Source organism: Stenella coeruleoalba (assembly GCF_951394435.1).
Source record: "Stenella coeruleoalba genome assembly, chromosome: X".
Taxonomy (NCBI): domain Eukaryota; kingdom Metazoa; phylum Chordata; class Mammalia; order Artiodactyla; family Delphinidae; genus Stenella; species Stenella coeruleoalba.
This window is the reverse complement of record NC_137152.1, coordinates 82,520,105-82,534,535: the sequence shown is the minus strand read 5'-3', so window position 1 is coordinate 82,534,535 and position 14,431 is coordinate 82,520,105. Positions and strand designations below refer to the sequence as shown.

Genomic DNA, 14,431 nt, shown 5'->3' with positions numbered 1-14,431 from the left:
CATCTCTACCTCGTGAAGATTGCTGGCTACCAGAATCTTCAGATCCCTGAGTCAACACGGATGTGGCCGCTACCATCACATGGCAGGCAAAGCACCTGCCGTCATGTGAACACCGCACCTACCTTTCGGCTGTTGGTCATGTATATTCTACAGTCATGGGACATGCTGTGGTCTCCTGAGGCTCAGTTCTATCGGTCACAGTTCACGATTGAGGGTTCCTGAACCCTGAGGTCACCTGCATCCTTCTACTCTGCGGCCTCCGCCAGCCAAGCCCCTGGAAGTCAGGTAGGGCCCCACAGCGGCGCGTTGCGTTACGTTACGTTACGTAGGTCGCGCAGTCACGTGACGCCATAAGGTCGCGACCGAGGGGGGCGCCCTTTCAGCGTGTGGAGAGCCTGCCGAATGGTCGGTAGCTCGGCTTAGCCTTCTGAGGAGTCAGACCGAGAGGTGAAGAAGACCTTTAGAATTAAGGTACTTGTCCTGGCTGAGGGGGAACTTTGATGAGGCTCTGGCTCCGATGCCAACCTTTCCACCGGCTTTCATATTCTGCCACGGTAGGCGGTAGACGGTAGGCGGTAGTCGGGGAGGAGGGGCGCCCGCCGGTACTAGAGGTTTACTCAGAATTGGCGGGACAGCGGGCGGCAGGCGTTCATGGGCTGCTCTCGGCAGCTAGGCTCGGGAAACTGGGTGGACCCCTCCCTTTCCCCTTCCTTCCCAACCCCCACATTAAAGCCCTACTCTTGCTTATCTCTCTTCCATATTCGTATTCACTGCCTGCCATGTGATGGCGTCCTCTGCGCTCCTCCAACCACGTTTGTTATTAGGGACACCAGAGAACTCCTAGATGCCAGTTCGTATCGATGATTTCAAATCTGATCTGAATTTCTGTCTCTTAATTTGTTCTGTAGAGAGAGGCAAGGAGAGAGACTTTTTTTAATTTGATATTTTTTCAGTAAAAGTGTGAAAGTAGCCAGCACCTTAAGGTTCAGAATTTGTTTTCTGTATTTGCTTTGCGGATCAGTAGCTTTTCGAAGTGCGTGGGGGGTAGGATGCCATAATCTTTTTCTGCTTGGACTCTCTAAACGGCTTAAATTGGTCCAGCCAGACACTATTGGCTTCTGATTTTCCTCCTGATTTTCTAACCCTTCCTTGTTACATTCCTTGAAAGCTCTCCCCTTTCCTTCATGTGGGAAAAAACAGTGAATTTATTTAAGAAAACCATATTAAGTAAAATTATAGATGATACATTTCATAAAAATCACGTAGATGGTACTTAATGAGTAAAATGCAGCAAGTAAAAGATGGTGTTTACATTTGTGAGGGATTTAAATATTGCTTGAGAGATGGTTAAAGGGGTGATATATATATTTTTTCTTATATAATAGCCATTTCTTTCCTCTCATTTCAGCACTTTCAGGTTTGCTCTACAAGACACTATGTCTGAGAGACAGCAACAACAAAAATGTTTTTATCCATCGAAGAAATATGGGACATACAAAAATGAAGGTAAAAAGGATTTCTATATTGTCATATTTTTAAGATAATATGCCACTTGAATCTCAAAGAATAGGGTAGTGTCTTAGCTTGTTCAGGCTGCTGTAGTAGAACACCATGGACCGGGTGGATTACAAATTACAAAAATTTATTCTTCACGGTTCTGGAGTCTGTGAAATCCAAAATCAAGGCACCAGTAGGTTCAGTGTCTGGTGAGAGCCTGCTTCCTGGTTCATAAAGGGCTGTCTTCACGCTGTATCTTCACATGGCAGAAAGGGCAAGGGAGCTCTCTGGGTCCTCTTTTATAAAGGCACTAATCCCATTCATGACGGCATCTCCCTCGTGACCTAATCACCTACCAAAGACTCTACCTGCAAATACTGTCACCTTGGAGACTAGGTTGGTACATAAACATTCAGTCTGTAGCAGGTAGTTTCCTCAAGCTATATGGGAAAGGAACATTTTTCCACAGACCACTGGAAGTACTAGTGTTCCTCAGAAAACCTTTTGGGAAAGCCTGTTCAAAGTAAGTCTCTTCTGCCGCATTAATACCTTGTACCTTTGTTTACTAAGAAGAATGTATGCTTACTAATAATTAAAATCTGTTCTTCTCATTAAGAACTACTTATTGCTAACTCATTTTATCTTATGTCATTAGTCATTCTCTCTTTTGCTTAATCTTTCCACTTTTTCATTCTTTACATATAACCTCAATTTATGTTTCTGATATCATGACGGCAAGAAATAAGTGCATAAGTGCTAGTCATTAGGAAGTCTTAAAAATAAAATAAAATGCCCCACTCTTGAAAAGATGATACAACTTACCCGTAAGGATGAGTGGATGAAATAGCTCTCATTTTATACCAATTTTCCACACTTTTCAAAACTAGTTTGTTATTATTATTTAATCATTATAGCTGCCATTTTTGAGTTCCTGTTATATGTCAAGCACTGTGGCAACCTTGTCATACCAGTTTTCTCATTTAATCCTCAGAAAAATCCTGAGAGGATGTTATTTTAATTTACAGATAAGATACAAGAATCAAGATAGGCTAGATTTTGCTGTGGTAATAGACAGTCCCCGTATCTCAGGGGCTTATTCCTCACTTCGACTACATGTCCATGGCAGGTGCATGCCCCTCACAGGATGGTGGACTTTGGGGGTCTGAGCCATTCTTACTGGAATGACTTGGAGACCCAAACTGACAGAACAGCCATCATCTAGAAAGTTGTCAGTCTCTGTGCCTGAGGGGAAGAGGACCCTGCAAGGTCTCAATCCAACAAGCATATGTTCTGGCCCAGAAATAGCACATGTCACTCACAACCCATTAGCCAGAACCAGTCACATACACAGCCCTGTCCAAACAAAGGAGGTCAAGAAGTACAGCTCTTCCAGGTCGCCGGAACAGGGACAAATGGAAACACATGGCAAACAGCACTACCGCACGATGGAATTGAGACTCAGAGAGGTAAAATACTCGCCGAAAATCACATACGCAGTAAGTGACAGAGCTTCACTGGATTATTCTATCAAATACTTGACAAGTCGATGTCTGAGATTGCTTGTGTCTGAATCACCTTGATGAGGGAGGTCTCTAGCCCTGTTCAGGCACCCGACGTAGTTGGTCAGCCGGGGGACTGCGGTAGCTGTCATATAGCTCCCTTTTACGCTTTCCCCTCGGCAACGTTATTTCGGAAGGAATTTGGGTTCTTGCAAATGACTCTGACTCTTCCTATACACCGTACGTAGACCACATGCCCTTACTGCTCCCTTTAAAATGTGAATTTTTCCCTTTCATTGCTGGATTTTCCTGAAAACGAGTTGGTTGCCCGGCATTCTCCAAAGGTCACCAGTAAGGTTCCTCTTTGTTGTTGTTATTGTTGATGAGTGTCATTATGAACTCCTGGCTTTTGAACATGTTGGTGGGCTTCAAACCATCGTTATGTGGTGTGGAGCAGAGGAGTGAAATGATTTGACTTGCGCTCTGCTGCTGGGTTGAAAAGAGACAGGTAAGGGAGCCAGGATGAAAGCAGAGGGGCCAGCTGGACAGCAGTACAGTCCAGGAGGTAGCTGTTGGTATCTTGGCCAGGGTGGTGGTAATGAAGGTGGTGAGAAGTGGCTGGCTTCTGGACATACTTTGAGAGAGGGGCCGAGAGAATCTCCTGACCAGTTGGATGTGGAGTGTGGGAGAAAGAGAGCACGCCAGGCCCCCTCCGAGGTTTGGGGACTGAGCAAGTGGCATTTGTGGGTCAAATGCCCTATCTGTGTTTCCTTTCACTTCCAGTGCCACACAGGGAAAGTCCCAAGGTTGTGAGTAGCAGGATTGTCCTGACAGCGGGCCACACAGGGAAAGCAAGGGCTCCCCAGAGGAGTTCATCTGAGGCCTGGTCGTAATCACTCCATCGTGGAGTGATCAGCAGTGGGCGGATCTTTACTCATAAGCGTGCCCTGAGACAACATGGAATAGTTAATGTACAAAAGGCACAGCACACAAACCTAGAGAACCTTAAGTATTACAGCCCAACGGAAGCTGGTTTCTAACAGTGTAATTACCATAATCCTCCCTCCCCACAAGCCACTAGTATGATTATCTGCTGGTTCACTGTTTCAGTGGAATGCATTAAAAATAAAATACCCTTAGTGAATCCACCCATGGGAGAGAGAATTGACACGATCTTATTTCTGCAGGTGTGGAAAAACTTCCAAATCTTTTGACATGGTGAATTAGATATGCTGGAGGGGAGAATTTGTGGGTGGAGGGGTGAACAGCAACACAACTGCTAGGAGTGAATACAAGGTGAGGTATACCCAGGACACTTTCTAAGCGTGCCTGTAGCTTCAGTATCCAGTACAGTAGATGTCAGAGTAAAGAAAATGAACAAGAGCCAAAGAGAGGCCTTACAGAATGGTGAAAGGATCAGTACACCAGGGAGACATAAAGATCCTAAATGTGTACGCACCAAACAATGGAGCCTCAAGGTACATGAAGCAAAAACTGATGGAGATGAAAGGAGAAAGTGCCAGATCTATAATTATAGTGGGGGCTTTCCACACCCACCTCCCCCTTAGCAAGTGACAGAATTGCTAGAGAGAAAATCAGCAAGGATATAGGAGACCTGAATAACACAGTAAACTAACGAGATCTGCATGACATAAATAGAACAGTCTGCGCAACAACAGCAGAGTACAGTTTTTTTCCCCGAGGGTCTCTGTAACATTCACCAAGTTAGACCATCTCCTCGACCATCAGACAAACCTCAATAAATTCAGAAAGAATTGAGGGACTTCCCTGGTGGCGCAGTGGTTAAGAATCCGCCTGCCAGTGCAGGGAACACAGGTTCGAGCCCTGGTCAGGAAGATCCCACATGCCGCGGAGCAGCTAAGCCTGTGCGCCGCAACTATTGATCCTGCGCTCTAGAGCCCGCGTGCCACAACTACTGAAGCCTGCATGACTAGAGCCTGTGCTCCGCAATAAGATAAGCCGCCACAACAAGAAGCCCGTGCACCGCAACGAAGAGTAGCCCCCACTGCCGCAAGTAGGGAAAGCCCATGTGCAGCAACAAAGACCCAATGCAGCCATAAATAAAGAAATAAATTTATTTAAAAAAAATAAAAATAAAAAAATGATTTCAAATCTCCCAGAGTGTGTTCCCTGGCCATGATGGAATCAAATTAGAAAACAGTAATGGAAAGCAAAAAGAAGAATCCCTAAACACTGGGAAATGGTGGTTGACACATCATTCCAGGTTATCATTCACACCCTTGTTATAGAAGGGCTGAAATTAGGAAGAGTTGCCTGCTGAGCTGAAAGGCATTTCAGGCTGGCCCAATAGAGAGCTCACTCTGGCTCTTTCAAACAGAGTATTGTTCAGGGCAAGGCTGGAGGGAGGGAGACAGTTCAGGAGGCCGTTACATCAGTGCCACCTGACATTAAAGCTCCAAGTGCACTGGCAAAGGAAGTCCAGCTAGCTTGCTGGTTGTTAGTGGAATCGGTTTGGCGGCTCCTTGGACTTGGGAAGCATGAGAGAGGTATTGGTGTGGTTGCTGGAAAGTCCTGAGAGAAGGCAAGATTCGGGGGCCTTCCTGGTATCTCTATGACTGGTGTCCAGTCTAACCCATGGATGCATACACCTCGGTTCTTTATCAGTCCTGCTCCACTGTTTTAAAAGTTTCAGCGCAGTTGTCCTCTCCTGCCTCCTCTTTCTCCTCCCTCTTTGTCGTCCTCTTCCTCATCCTGCTCCCCCTCGATTCTTCCCCTGATAGTGCCATCTGTCGGATAAGGCTGTCCTCTCTGGACAGACAGAAGAGTGTCCTTTCTGAGGCTTGTGGGACTGGTCCCTTAGGCCAGGTTGGCACTTTGCCTGCCCTACCATGCTGTTAGCCTAAGACATGGAATGTGGTAAGTGGACCACAGATGTGTCTGCAAACTTGTATTTTTGTTCCTCTTTTCAGAATACAGTGATGGTGGTAGACCACCTCAAGGAAGAAAGAAAGGCTGGAGTTCTTTCCCAGGTAATTCTGGCGAGAGGAGCCCTCATTATGAACACGATAGATGTGAGCCTCAGCCCTCACAGCTCAAGGAGGATGATGGAAACGTCGTGAAGAAGGATGTCCAGGAGGACCCCGAAATAAGACAGTAAGTGACCAGGCAGCAGGGTTTGTGCACAGCAGCCCCTGGGACTATGCACCTCTCTCACGCTCCGTGGACTTGTTTTTCTTCTCTCACTGCAAATCTGAGGCATGCTAGAAGTGAAATACTGGTTGAGCAATCCTAATTGTAGTGCTGGTGTCAAAGACACGAGGGTGTACAGAAGACTTTCTTAGCACTTATGGCCACTCACCCGCCTTCTCTCCACATCCCCCCTGCAGCTCTCCCTGTACCATCCCAGGCAACAAGAGAGGAGTGAGATGGCACAGTGAAGGCCACATGGATACGATTGTGGGGAGAAACAGAAAACCTCTGGAGAGGGAAATGGGGGAGAACACACAAGATGGAACCCCAGGGAGCTGGTTCAGGGTCACAGTGAGTATCCTGTAAAATGTATGGAACGTGCAGGAGAGAAAAGCCCCGGGGGAGTTTTGTTGGTCTCATGTAGAGATGCTGGTTTATTTCACTGGGGACAGTTTGTAATCTGTCCCTTTTACTAGCGGGAGTTAACAGTCTTGTTCATCTAAGGGCAGATTCAGAGAAGCAATGTAAAGGGAACAGGCTGACCGTGAGGAGAACGGAGGAGCCTGTCTCAAAGCAAAGATGGAAACTACTGCCAAGGATATGGAGCAACTCCACATTGGAGGTCTCAGCTTGGCAAGCTGAGTGTGGGAGACAGAGGGTCGAGCCTCTGGAGACCTTGTCTGAGGGGCAAGCAGTGTCTGCACCGGGTAGGATCTCCTGCAAATTTATAAAAGGAAGATCATCACTGACACCTTGATTATGTGGAAGAGAGTTTGACTGGAGAGAAAGAGTATTTAGGAAATCCATATTACGCACACCCATAAGAAATCATGCCAGTGGTCCCTTCTTTACAAGCCCTTTCAAGCTCAGTAGAAGGCCGGAAAAGAACAGGAAAAGATTCGTCCTCCAGCCTAAATTCCCTGTTGTCTGTTCTGTCTCCCATCGCTTCTTTTCATCCTTAGATTCCTTATGGGATAAAGTATAACAGGACATGGCTAACGAACTCAATCCAGAGACATTGCAGTGTCCCCTTCACTCCAGTGGACGTAAGAGAGGATGCCGAAGCCAGACGCGTGGGCACAGGGAAGAGGGAGAGAGAGACTTGATTCAGCAGGGTCTGCCGGCTTCTGAAACTATTGCTGTTGCATTCAATCCCTGTAGTTCCACTTTGTGAAAAATGGGGCTCGATTCTTTGTCCAGGAAGCTAGCACTGCCTCTGCATTGATGGATGTCAGCTACAAGATTCGTGACGAGGAGAGCCGAAAGGTGTGTGTCGAGGGCGTTACGTGTACCTCATCCTGAGGAAGGAGTACAGGCCAGGGGCTGGTTGTCTTCTTTGGAACTAGAGTTCCTGGTGCTTACCCCACCTCTTCTTGCTGTAGATACCTGTCTTTGGCAGGCCCTCCGCTGTTCCCTACTCTGTGCGGTATAAGTTGAAGCCAGAAGAAATGGAGCAGCTAAAGGTAATGCAGATGCAAGGCATGTTGTGTGCCAATGCTCAGACCCACCTCTCCTTCCTCCAGACCCCCGTCCCCCTCGCCCCCGATTTCCCTGCCACCACCACAGCCTCAGAGCGGCTCTCTCCATCTCTCACTCTGCAGCTGACTTTTATCAAACGATTTGATGTCTCCAAGCTAGCTCTTGACCTGCAGAGGCTCTACGTTGACCCAGGTATGGCTGACAGTGGTAATTCTAGGGCGTGCGAGGGCACAGGGGTCTTCCTGGAGGGAGACTTAGGGATGGTAACGTGGGGAGGGGCAGGTGCTGGCCCCACACCCCACTCAGCCATCTGATTCCCTCCCCTCTCCTTCCTGAAGACTTGGTGGGCTATGATATTGATATATTTCTGAATCGAAGAAGCTGCATGACTGCCACCCTGCAGGTCATCGAAAAGAATTTCCCTGAGGTGAGGCTGTAGGCCCAGTGCTGGTATTAGGGTAGGGGGTGGAAGAGATGGGGAGGAGGGCAGATTTGTCTCCAAGGTCCTAGATAGTAACCTTCACTCTACCTCTTCTTGCCCCAAAGCTGTTGTCCTTGAACTTGAGCAACAACAAACTGTACCAGCTGAATGGCCTGTCTGACATTATACAGATGGCCCTCACGGTCAAGATCCTGAACCTCTCCAAAAATGAGGTGAGAAGAGGGAGCCAGGTCAAAGTTGGGTTGAGAGTGGGGGGGGGCATGTTAGTGGCCATCAGAGTGATAACAGGAGGCAGGTGAAGGTACCTGTGTGGGAGGGAGGGGTCTGGGGGTGCAGGGATCCAGATGTCCCTCTTTCCCTGGGATTCCTTTTCCCACTTCTGCCCCATATTTCTCAGCTGACGTCTATGTGGGAGTTGAGCAAGATGCAAGGGCTGAAGCTTGAAGAGCTGTGGCTGCAAGGGAACCCATTGTGTGACACCTTCCCAGACCAGTCCACCTATGTAAGGTCAGTGTGAACACCCTGTCACCCTTCTTGGTGACCTTCACCCATGGGTGCCTAGACTATCTGTGACAGTGCCCCTTTGCCAAAGGTGGCAGCCCTGGTCTTCTGGGAGGATCACAGGCCCCAACTTCTGCTCTCTCTGTGCCTATCACCGGTGAGGAGTTTCCTTCCCCTGACCTGCTCACCTCTGCAGGCGCTCTGGGGTCTGTTTTCAGGTCTCTGCGCCCAGATATATTGCAGCAAGACCTCCCAAGAGTGTGCCCCAAGAAGCAGGGCTTCTCCTCCTCACCAGGACCAGGAGCGACCAGCCTTGATCCAGATGCTGGCGCCCTGGACTGAGAAGGGTCCTCCTGTCCAGGGCTTCTTGCTGAGAGAAGCCTTCCTTCTTCGTGCTGAGATGGGGTTTGCCTCCCCCATTCTGAGAGGGGCCCTCTTCCCCTTCCTCCAAAGGGATCCCCCCTCCTCTCCCAGGTTGACATGGGGGCTTTCCTGCGCCATGCTGAGGGCTGAGGCCATGGGTGGCTGCTGTCATGACATCCATTCTGCTGGCCCAGTGCCAGGAGCTGGACCCTCCTTGGGAAGAAGCAGGGCTCCCTGAGTCAAGGGGCCAGACGTGGGCTTACGCCAGTGATCAGAGGGCTTCCTGAGGCAGGGGTGGAAGGCAGAGGGCAGAGGTGGTAGAGGACACAGAAGGACAGGGCTCTCAGGGGCACTTCCCATCCCTCCCTGCACACATCACATCATCCCGCCTGGTCCTTCACAGGAGCCCTGGGCAGCCTGAGACAGGTATGATTCCTCAGATAAAGAACCAACTCAGAGAGGTGCAGGGGTCATCGGGAGAGAAGACGGTGATCATCAGAGGGGGCCACGGATCCTCAACCCCATACTGAGCTGGGACCTGACCCTTTCCTCTTTCTGGGGAAGATCTGCCCCCATGGCTGCTCGGTTTCCCATGCCCAAGTCTGGCTGAGCTCACACAGGTGACAAGGTTTCAGCCAGCATGCAGTGGGCCCCCAGCCCAACATGTGCATATTTTCCATTCCTACCTGGTGTGTCTGGGCGATTCTGGGGCAGGTGAAGAGCCGCAACAAGTGTGCCGTTTCCCCTTTCTTCTCTCTTCTTCGCTGACCCTGACCACGGGAGAGCTTCTTTCCCTTCCCTTTTTTGTCTCTCTCTCCCCTGTCTCTGTGCCCCTATGTCTCTCTCATCTCTCCCTTCCTACCTTCACTCCCTTTCTGTCTTCATCCCCTCCATCTCCCTCCCTGAGCACCACCTCACTCACCTCGCTGGCCCAGCATCCTGGGCCATCCCTGGGGGGTGTTGGGGTCTTGCCAGAGTGCTGGACCCCCAGTGAGGTAGCAGAGCCCCGGGCTCCCACTCCATCCCCTCTTCTCCCCACAGCCTTCAGTGGGGCCCTGGAGGAAGGAAGGGAGGAGAAGGAAGCCCTGCAGCATGGGTTTGAAATGCTGGTCCCTGTGGCACTGGAGAAGGGAGTCCGAGTAGTCTGGGTGGGAGCTACCCAGGCGAAGGAGAGGAAGGGAGGGAGGGGAGGAATATTAAAGTGAAGGTACTGAGAGAGATGAGGAGACAGTACCTTTCAGACAGTAAGATGACAGATGCTCAGTACTCAACAGGCAAGTGGACTGAAAACCCCTAAAATCAGGAGCAGAGGTGGGCAAAGGGTGCTGCTGGATTGGCCAGAACACACTGATCTCCGTTTATGGTATTACTGTTTTAACTCAAAGGAAGCATTGCAACCTTGAACTATCAACCACCTCTTCTCTATTTTTGGTTTTGGACAGGGCCATCAGAGAATGTTTCCCGAAGTTGTTACGCCTGGTAAGTGCCTACGTAAATCATTGTCTCTTACAAATGTCGGTGGCCTCTGCACCTGCCCTCAAGCCCTTTGGGTCTTGCCTACATCACATATTAGCATCAGAACCTTAACCATTTTGGGGGACATGGACTCCTGAAAATGACATGGATATACTTGCTGGAAAAATACCCATAAATACACACATGCACACACACAAGTTGAATATAACACTAGAGACTTTCAGGACCTCATGATGAAGACATCCACTCTAAGCTTTCCCACGGAATTTCCAGGGCCCTTTCACACCTGACCTCTGACCATCACCCGCCTGGGCCCATCCTTTTCCCGGATCATCCAGGGCCACTCCCCTGGTCTCCACTCCTGACTTTCTCTTCCCTTCTCCAGGATGGCCAGGAGTTACCGTCACCAGTGACCGTTGACGTTGACGCTCCCTACATAGTAAGGCCCTGCAAGGTGAGGAAGAGGATCAAACAACATTTGGGGTGTTGCAGGGAGGCTTTATCTACTGCATAGTCTCAAGTGCCATTTGATTCCAGGGAAGCTACTTTGGATCTGATGAGCTGAAGAGCCTAGTCCTGCAATTCCTGAAGCAGTAAGTATCTCTGGGAAGGTGAGCAAGGGGGGCAGGTCTAGGACAGGTGAGGCCACCTGAGCACAGGTCTGCTCAGGGGAGTTTTCAAGTCTCATTTGAGGTCCAGACCACAGAGATAGACTGTCTTCATTGCTTCTCCTTAGGTACTACTTGATCCATGACTATGGAGACAGACAGGTTCTCGCGGGTGCTTATCACGAGGAGGCCTGCTTCTCCCTGACGATTCCCTTCCACCCCGAGGACCCAGCCCCGTGAGTATCACAGCACAGGCTGTGATCCCGGACCGTGTGGCCCCCCAGCAGACACAGGCCAGCTCCTGCAAACACCCACCACCCACTGTTGCTCTTTGTCTCCTAGAAGCAGCTTGTGCGAGTATTTCAAGGACAGCAGGAATATGAAGAAGCTCAAGGACCCCTGTGAGTGTGTGATGGGAAGACTGGGTGGGAAAGGGCGGTGAAGGGGTCAATCATAGGGCCCAGGGCGTGGCAGCCCCTGACCTTCGCTCGCTTCCCCTCCCCTCACAGACCTGCGGGTCCAGCTGCTGAAGCACACAAAACGTGTCATTGTGCACACCCTCTGTGTGTTGCCCAAGACTCAGCATGCCTTCAGCTCCTTCGTGGTGGACACGTGGTTCCAGACGGTGAGCGCCTGCTTCCTCCCTCGCGTGGGCCCAGGAAGCCGCAGGTGGGTGGGAGGTGGAGGTGGTGACTGGGCGCCTGGGCTCTTCCCTTTCAGGAATCGATGCTCTGTTTCTCCGTCTGCGGAGTGTTCAAGGCAGGTGAGTGTGTGTAGACCCCCAGCGCAGATGGCCCACTGCTGCCTCCCCCTGGCCAGGCTCACACCCAGAACCACCCAGCGTCCCTGACCCCTTCCCTTCCCTTCGCTTTCTTTCCCCTTCCCTTCCCTACCCTCCCCTTGTATTCCCTTCTGTTCCCTCCCCTCCCCTCCCCTCCCCCCGCCTCCCCTTCCCCACTGTGTTCTCCTGCCCTCAGGCTTCCCACAGACAACCCAGGTCTGAGCTGTGTCCATGCCTGTCTGCCCTGCACACCCTGGGCGTTGGGGACACAGGCTGTGGATTTTGGTGGCTCTCATCCCAGATCCTTACTCTGAGAACTTGGGCCGTTACTGAACCTCTCAGTTTCCTCATTTGCAAAATAGGGTAGTAGTATCCACCTCTTGGGCGGCTGTGAAAAATGCATCCCGTGAACTTGTGTAGTGGTCGTCAGGGGCCCTGTCACTGGGCGCAGACTGCTCCTATAGTTGCGCTCCCCATACCCAACACCCTGGCCCCCGTGAACAACTGCCCTCTCAGCATGAGTGTCCAGTCACACCCTGACTGGGGACCGCCGTGTGAGCGTGTACAGCACATGCAGCTGTAAGGGGTACTGTGGTTTGTTTGCTGTTGAAGTGGAAGGAAGTTCTCAGGGCTGTTTGCGTGCATTCACCCGGACCTTCATCGCTACCCCTGCCCACGACTGCAGGTGAGAGCCCTGTTGTGGGAGGGAATGCCCATCCCCACCTGGGCTCAGGGGCGAGGGAATGTGGTGGCAAAGACCTTAGGTTTACTCAGTATTGTGGAAAGCCAGCAGGGGGATCCCAGGAGCAGTGTAGCCTAGTGGTTAGGAAGAGTATGGGCCTGGAATCGGCCTATGCGTTCACTCCTTGACCCAACACTCACTCGCTGTGTGACCTTGGTCAATTCCCATGACCTCTGTGTGACTCAGTGTCTTCTTCTGAGAATGGGGATCAGACTGTCCACCCCTTGCACTGTGGTAAAGGGTAAATGCGAAATTGCCCCTGGTTTGGGGATGAACCTATAAATCAAGTGAAGGTGGTAGACAGTCTCTCCAAAGGTGGGCTCTGTGGGGAGGGGCAGAGGTACCAGTCAAGGAACCTGGGAGACAGACACAGGAGGGACGTGGAAGGAATCTGGTTGCTGAGTGCCAGTGGGAGCAGAGTCAGTATTGGGGGTGTGGGTGTCCATCCACCAGTTGTCTGAGGCCCCATTTTTCCTTCAGTCTGTGCATCGTGAATGACGAGCTGTATGTGAGGGATGCCGACCCCAGCGAGACCCAGAGTGTGTTCTCCATCCCACTGCCTACACCCACCTCCAGCTCCATGCACCCCCTCTCCCAGCAGCAGCAGGACATCATGCAGGCATCCTCCACCCCATCTGAGATGAACCGCTAGTGGTCTCAGAAGTGAGTGCTGGGGTTGCATGGGGATAGGAGGGAGCTGGGAGGAGTAGAGGAGTGATTAATGGGAATTTTCAGGTAATTATTTTAAATCTATTTTTCCTTACAAACGTTTACTTGTGAGAAATACCCTAATTTCATACTAATACATTTCCATGTATTATAAAATACAGGTATCCTATCTTATATACTGTCTTGAAACTTCTTTTATTATTAGTGCCAGCATAGTTTCTTCTCAGTATATGTGAAGCTACATTATTCTTTCTAAGATCAATATATTAAACAGTTGAATTCCAGGAAGCCATAAGCTATTATTGATAGGCATTTAGCTTTTCGCCTCTTTTTCAGCATTACATGCAGTGGCATCTGCTCATTCTGGTACATACATGTTGGTAAACTTGAAGGCTTGCTCTTGTAGCATAGATGTAGCAGTGAAGTTGTGTGGTCAAGTGTCTCCCGTTTAGTACTAAGGGAAGTCATCTATCCTCCCCCACTAGAGGCGCTTTCAGTACCATGACTAGACTATACCAGAACTAAAAATTTCTTTACTCATCAAAAAGTGAATTCTGAGAATTCAGAGATAAGAAGAAATAGACGTCTAGGGTTTCAGGAAGGTGAAGGTGGACAGAAGTCAGGTGCCCGGGGGTTGACACTCACGGCTGCTGGCTCTGCTGACATCCCAATTCTTTCTCTTTACTTTCTTCAGTCCAAGGGCAAAATTCCACATGTGACCCTCATCCACTGACCTGGGATCTTGAGAAGCAAAACTCTGCAAATGAGCCTTTAGATGTCATTTTCATCCTCATCATATTTGTCACCTCTCTTCTCTTAACTGAAGCCATATCCATGACTAAGTTTGCAGTCCAGCTAATCAGGAAGCCAAAGTTTACCATGTAGGCCTGCCCGTTGTTTTATATTTTTCCCACACATGATCCTTGTTTATCTTTATATTAAAGAGTAACATTGCACATTGTATGTTGTGTGTCTTGGATTGCTCTTCCCCTGACCCAACCATGAGTTAGTGGGGCCAGGACCAAAAAGTCCCCTCTCCCACATCATCCCTGGCAGTCTCTAACATTTATATCCGACCTACACAGTGCTTGAAAATTATAGAGTAAGGACTCCATTCCTGGACAACCCTAAAATCCAAGCTTTGCCTCCCGATAACCTTCTCTCCACCACTTCAGTACTCACAAGTTGTGACCGTTCTGATGT

At 49.8% G+C, this 14,431-nt stretch overlaps 1 protein-coding gene across 1 annotated transcript; it reads left to right on the top strand.

The window, feature by feature from the left end:
• Positions 1 to 402: 402 nt before the first annotated feature.
• On the top strand, positions 403 to 12,400 carry LOC307180621 (nuclear RNA export factor 5-like; the record flags this gene model as incomplete). Its single annotated transcript, XM_079910993.1, has 18 exons — positions 403 to 447; positions 1,409 to 1,506; positions 5,948 to 6,131; positions 6,365 to 6,518; positions 7,130 to 7,213; positions 7,329 to 7,433; positions 7,550 to 7,630; positions 7,769 to 7,838; positions 7,985 to 8,073; positions 8,193 to 8,300; positions 8,486 to 8,595; positions 10,395 to 10,431; positions 10,814 to 10,882; positions 10,966 to 11,021; positions 11,165 to 11,272; positions 11,379 to 11,437; positions 11,546 to 11,705; positions 12,238 to 12,400. Exons 2-18 carry the CDS (start codon positions 1,437 to 1,439, stop codon positions 12,398 to 12,400), a joined length of 1,707 nt encoding a protein of 568 aa, XP_079767119.1. The 5' UTR covers positions 403 to 447; positions 1,409 to 1,436.
• Positions 12,401 to 14,431: the final 2,031 nt, after the last annotated feature.